At 53.0% G+C, this 14,576-nt stretch overlaps 2 protein-coding genes across 5 annotated transcripts in view; one reads left to right on the top strand and one right to left on the bottom strand.

Annotated features, from left to right (window-relative positions):
• Positions 1 to 8,259, bottom strand: part of LOC120868666 (fer-1-like protein 4) — a 45,308-nt gene extending 37,049 nt beyond the window's left edge. For all 3 annotated transcript variants that reach the window (XM_040247449.1, XM_040247450.1, XM_040247451.1), the window contains exons 1-18: positions 8,135 to 8,259; positions 7,799 to 7,854; positions 7,344 to 7,432; positions 7,148 to 7,247; positions 5,473 to 5,564; positions 5,263 to 5,304; positions 4,841 to 4,999; positions 4,245 to 4,305; positions 3,997 to 4,128; positions 3,623 to 3,685; positions 3,463 to 3,547; positions 3,044 to 3,203; positions 2,740 to 2,923; positions 2,468 to 2,654; positions 1,245 to 1,606; positions 756 to 864; positions 395 to 569; positions 179 to 299 (exon numbers count right to left, since the gene is read on the bottom strand). In XM_040247449.1, coding sequence (XP_040103383.1) covers positions 179 to 299; positions 395 to 569; positions 756 to 864; positions 1,245 to 1,606; positions 2,468 to 2,654; positions 2,740 to 2,923; positions 3,044 to 3,203; positions 3,463 to 3,547; positions 3,623 to 3,685; positions 3,997 to 4,128; positions 4,245 to 4,305; positions 4,841 to 4,999; positions 5,263 to 5,304; positions 5,473 to 5,564; positions 7,148 to 7,247; positions 7,344 to 7,432; positions 7,799 to 7,854; positions 8,135 to 8,213 — 2,256 coding nt within the window. In that variant the 5' untranslated portion in view covers positions 8,214 to 8,259. The remainder of the gene's footprint in view (positions 1 to 178; positions 300 to 394; positions 570 to 755; positions 865 to 1,244; positions 1,607 to 2,467; positions 2,655 to 2,739; positions 2,924 to 3,043; positions 3,204 to 3,462; positions 3,548 to 3,622; positions 3,686 to 3,996; positions 4,129 to 4,244; positions 4,306 to 4,840; positions 5,000 to 5,262; positions 5,305 to 5,472; positions 5,565 to 7,147; positions 7,248 to 7,343; positions 7,433 to 7,798; positions 7,855 to 8,134) is intronic.
• Positions 8,260 to 13,908: 5,649 nt separating this feature from the next.
• Positions 13,909 to 14,576, top strand: part of SPAG4 (sperm associated antigen 4) — a 6,121-nt gene continuing 5,453 nt past the window's right edge. Inside the window, exon 1 of one of the 2 annotated variants that reach the window (XM_040247447.1) lies at positions 13,909 to 14,273. In XM_040247447.1, the coding sequence (XP_040103381.1) occupies positions 13,964 to 14,273 (310 nt within the window). In that variant the 5' untranslated portion in view covers positions 13,909 to 13,963. The remainder of the gene's footprint in view (positions 14,274 to 14,576) is intronic. The other variant, XM_040247448.1, reaches the window with a different exon arrangement.

Genomic DNA, 14,576 nt, shown 5'->3' with positions numbered 1-14,576 from the left:
GTTCTGAATTCCAGCCCTCCCACAATTTCTGGCCTTCTCAGCTCTCCCAGAAGCTTTCATCTGATGAGGTGTTGGGTAACCCTGGTGCTTTACCCATTAGCCCCCACTTCACAGGTCAGGATGTCCGGAATGCCCCTCTGTCCCAGCCTCGCCCTGTGAGCACCCGCCTTGCTCTCACCAGTCTCTCGGCCACTCTTCGCACGCAGTTACTGCTCTGCAGGCGCCACAAGTGATTCTCCCAGCGGCTCCACACGCGTACACAGGGCTTGCGGTGACGTAGGGGCAAGCAGAAGTAAGGCCTGGGCAGGATGCAGAGGAGCAGAGTCTGCAAGGGGCAGTCCTGGGCCGCTGGGAATCCCCCAACACCTTCCTTCCAACCACCGGGAGCACTCACCCACTGCCATCCATGGGCTCAGGCCGCTGAGCTGGTGTTCCCAGCTCCTCCTCCTCCACTGGCCCGATTCCCATGTCTGACTCCAGCAGGAGCTGTTCCTGCCCTTCTGTGTCCTCTGCTTCCTCCCCCACTCTGGACCCTTGGCTCAACTGCTCCTTTCTGCGACCTGCATCACCTGCCGGGAGCCACAAGGTTCAGTGAGTACCAGCCTGAGGGTTCCCTCCCTCAACCTGTGTCTCAATAGTTAAGTCAGAGCCCACCCCTTACTGAAGGTCAACTGTTCCTTCCAGTGGTCTAAGTCTGGAACAAGAGTGACCACCCTCAAACCCACTGCCCTTAGGGCTTTGGTTAGGTCTCACACCAATGGAGATCTCAAAGCTGATGGGCTGGGCAGCCATGGCTGGGTTGATCATGGTGGCCTCGAAGAGCACAGCGAAGAGCAGAAAATCTTCACAGGGCGCCAGGGCATTCTGGAAAAGGCAGGTCAGGATGGAGTCAGCCCCCACCCTCCCAGTTTGCAGCCTGGACTATGCTTGGTCACAATGCCCACAGAAGGACATGCAACGAAGGCCTAGAAGATTCACTGCTGGCGTCCTGCCTCCCTCTGCCCCTTGTTGTCCCAGTTCTTCGGACCCGGGACTTGGTCCTCTCTGGTTCATCTCTGAGTTGTCACCCTCCTCTTTCCATGAGTGTAATATACATAGGAGCACATGTGTACACATCATGCAGTCTTCACCCAGGTCACCAAGTTGAGACACCCCCCTGCCCTGGTGTTTAAGGCCTGGGATCTGGGTACACACTCCAGAGCTGAGAATGTGTACCCGGCCCCCTTACTAAACTTCAGCCTCACCTCTGGCAGCGGCAGCAATTCCTCCACTTCCACCTCCATGGCACTAGGAATCTCAGGCACATCAACACTGGAGCTGGTATCTGGGTGCTGCTGTATCCCTGCAGGAATCTGGCCACGCCTGGCTTTCTTCTTCTTCTTTCCTGTGAGCCGAGACAACCTGGACCCCTGTGGGGCCTGGGGAGGCTCGGGTTCAGCTCTCCCTTCCAACACTTCCATGGACACAGCCACCAGCAGTCGGCCTCGGAAACAAATGCCTTGGCCAACGCCTTCATTGAGATTCTGAAGACCATCCCGGAGACCCGTACTGGGGGGTGAGCCATAGAGAGGTACCCAGGCCGGGCCAAAGGTGGGGTTAAACCCCGCTGTGGGGAGGTGAAGGGGACAAAAACAGTGTTTTGGAGGGAAGCGTGGAGCAGGTGGGTACTAGCTCAGTCTATGCTGAAGAAGAGGGGTGTCAGATTGAACCTCTGGACCTCCGGAAGGAAAGCTTTCGAACAGCTAGGGCCCGAGAGCTAAGGACCAAGACCTGGGAGAACTATTTTTTAAAAACAACTATTATTTAGTTGTTTGCTGTTGGCTGCACTGGATCTTTGTTGCTGCCTACAGCCTTTCTCGAATTGCGGTGCTCGGGCTTCTCATTAGGGTGGCTTCTCTTGGGAGCACAGGCTCTAGGGCGTGGGCTTCAGTAGTTGTGGTGCACCGGCTTAGTTGCCCCGCGGTATGTGGAATCTTCCCGGACCAGGGACTGAACCCGTGTCCCCTGCATTGGCAGGGGGATTCCCAACCACTGGACCACCAGGGAAGTGCCCTGGGAGGAGTTCGACAGGAAAGACGCCCTGGGGGCGGAGCCAGAGACCTGGAGGTGGAGTCAGCATTGGGGTGGAGCTACAGGTGACCCTGTAAGGGTCCTGAGTCAACGGTTAATGTGGTCAAGGCTTGTTTTCCTGCAGGTCAATCTGTAAGAACTGGGCTGCAGGGATTACTGGATATTCAGCTGTAATTAGGATTTTCGTCAACAGAACCAAACCAAGGGTAGGGCCTGTAGTCTGCAGGCGACAAGTGGGACTGTGAAGGGAGGGGTCGGCTTGGAGCGAAATAGTCACTTGGCATAGACCAGACTTTCTGAGCGGAGTTGGGTCGGGAGGATGGGGTTTGCCGGGGCGGGACCCTGGGCACACAGGGCCAGGGAGGAGGCGCTCCACGCATCAGCAGGATGCACTTACCTGCGCGGCCGGAATGCGAGATCTGCGTCAGGTCCAGCACGTGTGTGGCGAGGGCCGCATCGACGAGGGGCGCGTCGTCCCGTAGCTGCAGACGAAGGCCGCGCGTTAGCGGCGGGAAGAGCTCCACGAAGCTCAGCTGCTCGTTCCACTCGGGCGCGGTGGTCTCACTGCGTACCGACGTCTCGCCCTGAGCGCACGTTGAAGACAGGCGGAGAGCGGTCAGTGCGGATCCCGGCCTGAGCCTCCGCTGAGTGGGGACAGGAGGGACTTACCTGCTGCCCCAGGAAAGACACCCTCACGTAGGGGTCCACGGGGACGCGCTGGTCCAGCAGGGCATGGGCCAGGCTGCCCAGCAGCCCGGGGCGCAGAGCTGGAAGCCCCTCCGCGCGGTACACGCGTACTCGCAGCCGCGCCCACGGCCTCTCCGCTGGCACCCGACGCGGCAGCAACAGGTTCCTAGGGGAGCCGGGCGCTGAGGGGCCCAGAAGCCCTAGGCTTGGCCCCTTGCCTTCTCCGCATCCAGGAAGCCTCGCCCGGTCCTACTCTTCCCCCTCCCCACTCTCCACACCAGCTCACTTCTCGATGTTCGAACTGTGGCCCGGGTCCGGGGGTGGCAGTGGAGGGGGCAGGTCCCCGCGAGCCCTCACGGACAAAGTGACCCTGACGAAGCCTTTGGTCCCGGCGCGGGTGTCCCGGGGGTCGTGCAGTGGGGCCCATTTCTGATAGAAGTGGCCATCTGGGGAAAGAGGAGCGGGCCCAGGGGTCAGGGGGCCCGGCGGGATGCTCAGGGTGGTTGTGGAGGCTGGGATTAGAATGCTGGGCAATAGCCGGGGTTCAAGTCCAGCTCAGTAGGGAGGAGCAGGAGAACGGGCCAGTCAGCCATCGAAAGAGACAGCTGTCTTAGAAGTTAGTACACTGGACTCGGTGCCCAGCGGGTCTGCTTCCCCTGTCCACGCAGAGGAGTCTCGATGACGCAGGCGGGGAGTGTTCAGTACCTGGCTGTTCGAAGACCATGCTCAGGTCCATCCTGAAGGTGCCGATCCGAGTGGCCATAAAGGGAAGGGTCTGCGAATGGAAAGCCTGGGGAAAGGTGGCGTTAGTCTGGATCTTCGGCATCTCTCCTCTGACGGCAACCTCTCACCCCAACCCTCTCACCGTAATCTCCAGCAGCAAGTTCTGGAGGTGAAGCCGGGTCTCGTGAAATTCAAACAAGAAGTACTGGGTCGAAGTGGGGAAGCAAGAGAATTGACAGCAGGTTATACGTGAAGGGTTCTCACCCTCTGGCCCCTAGCCCTTGTAAAGAGAACGCCCTCTTTCCTCCCTTCCCCACTCCACCCCAATTCGGTGACCATACCCCTTTGCACCCTTTCCAGCACCCAGCGCTTGGCCCCAGGCCAGCCAATAGGCTCATTCCGCCCCGCCCGCCCGGGGCGCCCCCCCCCCGCACCCAGGCCCAGCCCCCTCCACGCCAGGTCTTCTCCTGGGTCCCGCCCACTCTTTCAGGCTCCTCCTTCCCTGGTTGCGCCCACCTCGTTGTAGAAGGGGCAATTGGTGCCGCGCTGCGTGGCGGTCACTCGGCGTTGCTCTCCAACGCGCACGGCCACATAAGGGTTAATGTTGACTCCCACCAGCTTCTGGGCCTCCAGCACCGTGACCCCGACCTGAAGGGTGAGGAAGGAGGAGGAAAGGAAGCCAACCTGCCATGGTTTGAGGGAAGAACGTGTGTGGAGAGCTGATGGTACTCCCCAAGGGTTTGGGCCTGGAGGGAGAGCGGTACCTGGAAGTCCTGGGCCCTGGACACCTGGAAAGGATCCCCGCGGGCCAGGCCCCGAGCTCGGCTGCAGAGAGGTGGTTATGGTCAGCTCTCACTCCACTTCCTCCCCCTCTGTACACACACTCTTGCCTGGTGCTGGTGCTGAGATTTCTCCCCCTAAACTTTTGGTTTCTAAGTCCTCCCAGTATTGTCTGGCCTCCATCTCAACTCTACACTCAGAGTTCGACTCATTTCTGGAGCCCTAAAACCATTTGTTCATTCAGCTAAGACTGATGGAGTGCCTGCTATATGCACCAACTGTGTTCTAGGCACTGGAACGCTGCAGAGAACAAAAGAGGTTAAATTCCTTGCCCTCATCAAGCTGGCATCGCCTTCACTGGTTCCAGAAGCCATGTGTGAGTCAGTGTAACTGTGTGAATGTGGCAGTGTCTATGCCGAAGAGTGAATGACCCTTGATGCCAGGATATCCACTCCCCACCCATACCCTTGGAACCCTGTGTTTGTGAGGGTGGACAAGCATAGGCCTGCAGGTATGAGCAGGTGAGGTTGACAGACACACTGGTAGGCTATGGGAGCAGGTGTGCAGGGCTACAAGTTACCTTTTGAGTGGGCTGAACACGACGCCAGAAAGCTCCACATCAGGCTCATCATCCAGCTCCAGCGCCAGCTCATCGTCCTCATCGTCCTGCTGACCTGCTCCTTGAGCTAGCCTGCGGCCCAGTGCCACTGCCCGCCGCTCCAGCCGGGCCTCCCCAGGCCTGACAGGAAAGGCCCTCCAGGAACATGTCTGGGACCTCTCACCTGTCTCTGGACACCCATCTCTGACATCTCTGACTCTAGGACCCATCCCTGACTTTGAACCTGAGAGCCCTCTAATTCCAGAATTGACCCCTTATTCTAGGACTGACTTCTCACCCTGGAATTGGTCCAGTACTGATCCCAGACCCAGGAACTGACCTCATATCACTGGGTCCCAATCCCAAGACTGACCCGGTAACCCAGGTCATTCCCACATACTTACTCCAGCTCCTGGAAGCCCACATTGGGGATGATCAGCTCTGAGCTGGGAGAAAGAGAAATGACAGGAGAGGGCCAGGTCTGACTACAGAGTTACAAACTGGGCGGCATGGGTCCAAGAGTCATCACATCCAGCAGATCCACAGGGGAACTGGTTACCATTCTCCTTTACTGAGGCCTGCCTGAGTCTTGCTTAGGTGGGTGGGAGGTTTACCTGTCCCGAATGGGTGCTCCAAAGTCCTCTTGTGCCCAGACTCCAGCTGCAACCTCTGGAGGCTGGTACTTCAGGTCAAGTTCCACCTGGACCTAAAACCAGATCCACAGTGGGCCTCAGGCTACTGAGGCTACCCTGAGGCTAGGAAAACCCCAAAGACAGTGCCTTTTTCTCCATCTATAAACAGAGACCCTCCTGGCCCCATCCGTGGTGACTTTGGTTCCTCTCTGATCATTAATAGTAGTGGCTGAAAGTGTCAAAGTGTTAGTCACTCAGTTGTGTCTGACTCTTGTGACCCCATGGACTCATGTAGCTTGCCACGCTCCTCTGTCCATGGGATTTCCTAGGCAAGAATATCGGAGTGAGTAGCCATTCTCTTCTCCCAGGATCTTCTTGACCTAGGGGCAAAGCCCAGGTCTCCCACACTGCAGGCAGATTCTTTAGCATCTGAGTTACCAGGGAAGCCCCAAATAACAGTGACTACTCTTAAGCTATTAAGAACTTACCAAGCCCAAGTAACCTCTTGAAGGGGCCCAACCCAACTCTAAAATAATCTCGTTGCTCTTGGAAATACACTAATGTGCCTTCACAGCTCTGCATGATCTGGGCCCTGCCAAACTTTCCGGCCGCATCTGTTAGGGGATCTACTTTGCCCTGCACCCCAGGTATGCTGTCTCAGGGTGCTGGGCTTTTGAATATGCTGGTTCTTCCGCCTGGAACAGTCTCTCCTCCCACTTATTTAACTCCTATCATATCTTTCCATTCTAAACTCAAACACTACTTCCTCAGGGAACCTTTTCTGAAACCTATATAGGTCACATCTCTCCGTTATACACTCTTCCAGCCCCCTATCTGCTATTTTGTAACATCCTTCACAGGCATTTTTACAGTCATTTTTGTGAATATTCTTTTTTAACTTTTTTTTTTTTAACTGTGCCAGGTCTTCATTGCAGCTCACAGGATCTTTAGTTGCAGCATCCGAACTTTTCATTACAGCTTGTGGGGTCTTGTTCCCTGACCAGGGATCAAACTCCAGCCCCCTGCATTGGGAGCATGGAATCTTAGCCATGGGACTATCAGAGAAGTCGCTGAATACTTGTTTAATGTTTGCCTCTCTCTGTAGATATGGAGTTCTAAGAGGGCAAGTCCTTATCTGGGTTTGCTCACCACTCAGTCCTCATTGCTTAGAACTGCACTTGCTTGTAATAATGGCATAACAAATGATGGCAGGCTGAGTGAAAAGCTCGACATTCTATAGGACTCCACATAAGGTAAGTGAGGAAGCGGCCTAGAGAAGATGAATAACTTGGCCAAGGTCTCAGATGGGAAGTGGAGGACTTGAGATTTGAACCCAAGTTTACTTCTATGAGGCTATGCTGACTCCCCATGAGACACCAGGAAAATCCATCCAGGCTCATCTTTGTCTCCCACAAGAACTGCACCTGGTGCAGTGTCATGGGGCCAGGACTTCTTATCTTCTCCCCTTGCCATATCCCTGGACCTCAGAGCTAAACCGGATTCTTGGCCCTGGGAGCTGTAATCCAAGACACCCTGACTCAGGGGCCATGTTACTACTCCTGTCTGGGTCTGAGTTTTCCCCTCTGAGAAGTGGAACCCACTTCTAGAGAGACCCTCAGGCTTGAGGGTGGCAGGCTAGGGGGCTGGCGGAACTCACTGGAGACACACGCAGATTCTTGTCCACCAAGGCCTCCCGCAGCACCAAATGCCCGGCAGTCTGTAGCTGCTGCAGGGAGATCACAAGTGTCCCCAGAGACCTGGGGGTGCGGCATGAAACAAAAGAATGACCTAGGAGAATGGCCCCAAGGCCCCCTCTACCCCGTTTGCATCTTTGGTTCCCCAGGCCTACTCACCTGGGGCTGAACACACGGCTGCAATTGACCACCTGAACAGACAGACACTCCCCAGCCAGAGGAGCCCCATAGTGTGGCCAACGGAAGAGCTGGGAATAGGAAAAACCTTGTGACCCCCAATGCTGGGCTGACACTGACCCCCAATCCATAGCCTATTCCCAAACCTGAAATAGGAGCCAACAAATTGAGAGCTAACTCCACGGCTGATCTCCTAAACCAGGAACCAGTCCTCCCCAATTAGGGCTGATCTGGGGCTAACTATCAATCAAGAACTAATCTCCCCAGTCTTGATCCTGACTTGTCCCATACCGAGTCTAACCTCTCGAGCATTAGACAACCCCACCTCCTGAGACTGTACCACCTCCCCAAATTCAGGAATAAGCCTCCTAGCCCCAGGATGGACTCAGATGGGGTACAGATCAGCTTCTCCCCATCCAGAACCCAACCCCACTCACCTCACCTATATCTGCTTCTCGCCCACAGTGAATTCTCCTCGTTTTCTGGGTGAAACCTACTTAGAATTGAATCTAGTCATTTATCATCTCCTCCCTCTACACACACACAAATCATCTCTCCATCCACTCTTGGCCCAGAGTCCAAACTCCCTGGACTCACCCTCAAAGAGCCATAGAAGATACGGAGGGAGGGAGGCAGAGAGATGGAGACATTGGGCTCAAGGACAAAGGAGACAAACTGTAGAGATGCCCAGAGATGAAGCGGGGGACCTGCAGAGAGGAGGGGCCAGAGCTCCCCATATCTAAAAATTCTCAGAGCATCCCTGCAGACCTCACCTCGAAAGCTGAGCCTCACTTGTCGGTCATGGGTGCCTGGCAGCCCTGTTAGTCGCCGCACACACACAGTCAGAGCCATTGTTCCAGGGCCACTTGCTCTGCCTCTGCCCGCCTGCCCTCCTGCCCACCTGAATCGCCTCTGACTCACTGAACTCACTCAGCAGGTTCAGCAATCCCTGCCCTTTAGTCAAACACAAAATCAGCAGGCCTGGGGGTCACAGGTAGGGAGGGAGTGAAAGGACAGAAAGGTAGGGGTAAGTAAGGTCCCTGAGGTCAATTTAGTCCTCTTTGTCTGCCCCAGCTTCAGCTTCTGTCCTGCATCCTTATTGGTGGGGGCAGATGCGACCAGGTGGGGATGGAGGCAAGGGGAGAGGGCTGGACCCAGTCTGGCCTCTGCTAGCCTGTGAGGATTCAAGGACATGGGGCCTCATGTTGTTCCCTGTTCACCTATCAGTCAAGCAAATTAAAATAACATTAAAAAAAAAGAAAAGAAAAGAAAAGAAAAGTGAATCCCCTAGCCCCAAACATTAGCATGTAGGTAGGCACTCAACATATTTTTTGAATTAATGAGTGAACCTGTGTCCCTAGCTTGCATATAGCAGGTATTCAAAACGCTTCTTCTTTTTTTAAAGATTTATTTGGCTATTTATTTTTATTTTTTGGCTGTCATGGGTGTTTGCTGCTACAGGCAGCAAAGTAGTTGTGGCACATGGGCTTAGTTGCTCCACAGCATGTGGGATCTTCCCCAACCAGGGACAGAGCACATGTCCCCTGCATTGCAAGGCAGATTAACCACTGGACCGCCAGGGAAGTCCCAGAACATTTCTTACCCAAAATCCTTGGGCTTACTGGTGGGACCGTAGATGGTCTCCAGAGAGTGTGCAAACCCTTGAAAGTGTCTAAAATTCTGAGCCTGTGTGCATTTTTCTGGACATAGTCCTCCTAGCTTAGGTTATTCACCCTGAAACAGATGTGAAGTACTTTGAATGAAGGAAGGAATGACTGTGTCTCACAGTCTGAGCCCATGAGTGACGGTAGGTCTGTGTTGAGTGCATCTCAGGGCCATCGGTGACACTGCCTGCATACAGAACACATGCGGTGTCACCCTTGGCGGAGGCGGGGAGGAGGTGCCACCACAGAGGTGATTCAGGCATTTCTTCCAAATCGCTTCGTGGACTCCAACGCCAAACAAAGCCTAGATCCCCACCGGAGCAGGAGAGGGTCAGGGCTACACCGCTCAAGGGAGGGAGGCCAGAGGGGCTTCCTTGAGGAGCGACTGCTTAAATTGGGCTTTGAGGACAGGAGTTCAGCAGAGAAGGGCATCCAGGAAGTCGGAAGAAATGCAGGGCATGTTCCAGGACCTGTGATTTGTTCAGTTTGGCCAGAGTACAAGGAATGTATCAGGCGGCAGCAGCAGATAAGAGGAGGCAGTCAGAGGAGCCGGGTCCTGCTGGTTCCTTGAACCAGACGTGGTCACTTCCTGTGCTTCGGCTGCACCATCTCAGCACAGATTTCCCCTGCTGTCCTAAGGCAAAGTGGCAGAAAGTGAAAAAGCAGTCACCCTAGGATATATCTTGCTATTGGATGTTCAAAATAAATCTGAATGAAGCACAGATGCTCGCAGACAGTTCAAGGCTATGGAGGCTTTATGCTGAGATGCTGAGTTTGTAGTTCTTGGGGAAGGAGCTTGGCGGTGCCAGTCTTGCATCTCTGGGTGCAAGCTGCCTTTGTAACAGCTCACTGGGAATGCTGTTTTTGCTTTTTGCCTTTTTTATGAGAGTTAAAATCTTCGGGTTTCTTTTGGTCAGCAAAAACCAGTACTAAAATAGGTCTTTTGTAAAAAGCAAGGGATAACTGTACTGAGGAAAACAACAGAATGGGAAAGACTAGAGATCTCTTCAAGAACATTAGAGATACCAAGGGAACATTTCATGTACAGATGGGCTCGATAAAGGACAGAAATGGTATGGACCTAACAGAAGCAGAAGATAAGAAGAGGTGGGAAGAATACACAGAAGAACTGTACAAAAAAGATCTTCACGACCAAGATAATCACCATGGTGTGATCACTCACCTAGAGCCAGACATCCTGGAATGTGAAGTCAAGTGGGCCTTAGAAAGCATCACTACGAACAAAGCTAGTGGAGGTGATGGAATTCCAGTGGAGCTATTTCAAATCCTGGAAGATGATGCTGTGAAAGTGCTACACCCCATATGCCAGCAAATTTGGAAAACTCAGCAGTGGCCACAGGACTGGAAAAGGTCAGTTTTCATTCCAGTCCCAAAGAAAGGCAATGCCAAAGAATGCTCACACTACCACACAATTGCACTCATCTCACATGCTAGTAAAGTAATGCTCCAAATTCTGCAAGCCAGGCTTCAGCAATACGTGAATCGTGAACTTCCAGATGTTCAAGCTGCTTTTAGAAAAGGCAGAGGAACCAGAGATCAAATTGCCAACATCCGCTGGATCATCAAAAAAGCAAGAGAGTTCCAGAAAAACATCTATTTCTGCTTTATTGACTATACCAAAGCCTTTGACTGTGTGGATCACAATAAACTGTGGAAAATTCTGAAAGAGACAGGAATACCAGACCACCTGACCTGCCTCTTGAGAAACCTATATGCAGGTCAGGAAGCAACAGTTAGAAATAGACATGGAACAACAGACTGGTTCCAAATAGGAAAAGCAGTATGTCAAGGCTGTATGTTGTCACCCTGCTTATTTACCTTATATGCAGAGTATATCATGAGAAATGCTGGACTGGAGCAAGCACAAGCTGGAATCAAGATTGCCAGGAGAAATATCAATAACCTCAGATATGCAGATGACACCACCCTTATGGCAGAAAGTGAAGAGGAAATAAAAAGCCTCTTGATGAAAGTGAAAGAAGAGAGTGAAAAAGTTGGCTTAAAGCTCAACATTCAGTAAACGAAGATCATGGCATCTGGTCCCATCACTTCATGGCAAATAGATGGGGAAACAGTGGAAACAGTGTCAGACTATTTTTGGGGGCTCCAAAATCACTGCAGATGGTGATTACAGCCATGAAATTAAAAGACTCTTACTCCTTGGAAGAAAAGTTATGACCAACCTAGATAGCATGTTCAAGAGCAGAGACATTACTTTGCCGACTAAGGTCTGTCTAGTCAAGGCTATTGTTTTTCCTATGGTCATGTATGGATGTGAGAGTTGGACTGTGAAGAAAGCTGAGCACCGAAGAATTGATGCTTTTGAACTGTGGTGTTGGAGAAGACTCTTGAGAGTCCCTTGGACTGCAAGGAGATCAGCCCTGGGATTTCTTTGGAAGGAATGATGCTAAAGCTGAAACTCCAGTACTTTGGCCACCTCATGCGAAGAGTTGACTCATTGGAAAAGACTCTGATGCTGGGAGGGATTGGGGGCAGGAGGAAAAAGGGATGACAAAGGATGAGATGGCTGGATGGCATCACCGACTCGACGGAAGTGAGTTTGAGTGAACTCTGGGAGTTGGTGATGGACAGGGAGGCCTGGTTTGCTGCGATTCATGGAGTCGCAGAGAGTCGGACACGACTGAGTGACTGAACTGAACTGAACTGTACTGAGGTTGGAGAGCCTCATTCTGCCTATTCCCCAGGTGTAACATGCTCAAATGAGTTTTTGGGCCTATACAATACCAGACAAGAGGCATGGGTGAGTCTATTCCTGAACAAGGTTACACCTCAAAGCTCCCAGACTTTAAGAGAGGGCTTCATCTTCCCATTTGACAGATGGAGACACTGGGACCCAAAGAAGGGTGGAGAGGGGACCAGAATTATTAGGTGTCACTGCTTTGGCCTTCTCTTCCCTCCCTCCCTTGAGCTCTGTGGGATCTAGTCAAGCAAGGTATTTTTGCTTTGTTTTTGTTCTTTTTAAAAATTTATTTTATTATTATTTTTTGGCTGGATGGGGTCTTAGTTGCAGCACACCAGATCTTTCACTGCAGTGTGTGGGCTTCTGTCTAGTTGGGGTGAGCGGGCTCTATAGTTGCAGAGTGTAGGTTTAGTTGCCCCATGGCATATGGGATCTTAGTTCCCTGACCAGGGATTGAACCCATCTCCCCTGCATTGGAAGGCAATTCTTAACCACTGGGCCTCCCTCAAGTGTTATTGATGCCTCTGGAAGCTAACACAGGTGCCTCCTCTTTGGGTTGAAACACACCCTGGCAGGTTCCCTGGGCCTCGACCCTTTAAGAACTCCTACATCCACGTGCTAACATTCCAACAAAAGTAGGATGTGGTGGAAAGAATACTAAACTCCAGGGCAAGGTTTTGGAATTCCAACTGCTGTCACTTATTGTGTGGTTTCCGGAAAATCCTTTCTCCTCTCTGGGCCTGGTTGCCCACTGTGTAATATGCACGGGATGAACTGCACTGCTTTTCAAAGTGTGGTCTTTAATCAGGATCACACGTGGTTGTTAAAAATGCACATTCTTGCTCCCACTCTAGAAATGCTAACGTAATATCTTAAGGTGTGGCTGGGACCTGAATTTCCAGAAGCCACTTTGGTACTATTCTGCTGCACAGCAGGAATTTGGGAACATCTGGTCTCTTGACTGTGACTAAGTGTGATTCCTTTCTGTTCTAGGTGACTCAGATGGTCTGAGTGTCCGTCTTAGTCACTCAGTCGTATCCGACTCTTTGCAACCCCATGGACTGCAGCACGCCAGACCTCCATGTCCCTCACCACCTCCCGAAGTTTGCCAAGGTCTTGTCCATTGCATCAGTGATGCCATCCAGCCATCTCATCCTCTGATGCCCTCTTCTCCTTCTGCCCTCAATCTTTCCCAGCATCAGGGACTTTTCCAATGAGATGGCTGTTCGAATCAGATGACCAAAATACTGGAGCTTCAGCTTCAGCATCAGTTTTTCCAAGTATTTAGGGTTGATTTCCCTTAAGATTGACTGGTTTGATCTCCTTGCTGTCCTAGGGACTTTCAGGAGTCCAGCACCACAGTTTGAAGGCATCAATTGTATAAAAGAACAAAAAGATATGGTGATTGAGGGGTACTGAATTCCCCAAAGACCCCTGGTGAATATGGGTCCAGAAGAGATCATAGATCCCTGAGGTCAGAGTTAGCCTGATGACTAGGATGAGAGGAGCAGGAGCCTGAAGGGTTTTTAGAGCAAAAGAGACTAAAAAGGCTGTATTGAGAAGTGCCACATGGGGGTGATCCCTTGCCCCTTCTAAACATCTATTCCTTCATAGATACATGAGCACCTACAACATGCTACATTCCATGGGGTCACAAAGAGTCAGACACGACTGAGCGACCTCATCGACTGAATGACACTACATGCTAGATAGAAACTATCTATCCAGGAGCTGAAAGATACAGTAGTGAACACAACAAAAATCTCTGCCTTCATAAACTTACTGCTCTACTGAGAGTGACTCGTAATGAAGAATGAAATAAAACACATAAATGCTAAGGGGAAAAACAAAGCAGGAAGGGGGACAGAAATTCCTTCCTGTTAAGCAGTAGTTTTGGATAGGGTGTTTTAGGAAATGCTGTAATGTCATTGCTTGCTTTAACTTGGGAAAGAATAAGGGAGACTGCCAAGGCTCCCAGGGACGTCACGACTGGCTCTGTGACGCCGGCCAGGGCGTTCCTCGGAGACGGTGGTCTCCTCTATGAAGTCAGCAGCCAGGCCCAGTTACAGAGGAGAGGGTTGCGGCAGGCCACGGGCCCCGCCGGCTGCACGCAGGGTCGAGGGGTCCGGGTGGCGCGCACCAGCTGAAGGAGGGCCGAGGGCCTTGGAGGCCGCGACGGTGCCTTAGGCGTCGGAAGGCCACAGCCCCGGGTCAGGATGCGGCGAAGCCCCCGCCCGGGTTCAGCCGCGTCCCAGCACAAGCACACGCCCAACTTCTACAGCGACAACAGCAATAGCTCTGTGAGCGTCACCTCGGGGGACAGCTGCGGGCACCGGTCAGCTGGGCCGGGGCCCGGGGAGCCCGAGGGCAGACGAGCCCGGGGCTCGAGCTGCGGTGAGCCCGCCTTGAGCGCTGGAGTGCCCGGAGGAACCACATGGGCTGGAAGCTCTCGGCAGAAGCCTGCGCCTCGGAGCCACAATGGGCAGACCGCCTGTGGCGCGGCAACCGTGAGGGGCGGGGCCTCGGGTGCGGGCGGGGTCGATCCCGGGTGAGCGGAGGGAACGGGTGGGGCCTAGAGGGTGGGGTTTGGCGCGGAAGTGGGATAAAACTATCTGGGCACCTCCCAGGGGGCGGGGCCTGGAGGGAAAAAAAGAGTAGGCAACGAATAAGAGGGTCTCGGTGAGGTGGATGGTCCTGGGAAGGGGCGTGGAAAAGCTTGTGATTGGGCACCGCTGAGGAGGCGTGGCCTCGGTTGTTAGTACCAGCGGCTACCAGGCAAATAGGGCAGCATCAAGACCTAAAGCTGGGGGCGGCACCACCTTTTGGGGG

This window comes from Oryx dammah, unplaced genomic scaffold, assembly GCF_014754425.2.
Source record: "Oryx dammah isolate SB20612 unplaced genomic scaffold, SCBI_Odam_1.1 HiC_scaffold_10, whole genome shotgun sequence".
Taxonomy (NCBI): domain Eukaryota; kingdom Metazoa; phylum Chordata; class Mammalia; order Artiodactyla; family Bovidae; genus Oryx; species Oryx dammah.
This window is presented reverse-complemented; position numbering and strand designations above follow the sequence as displayed.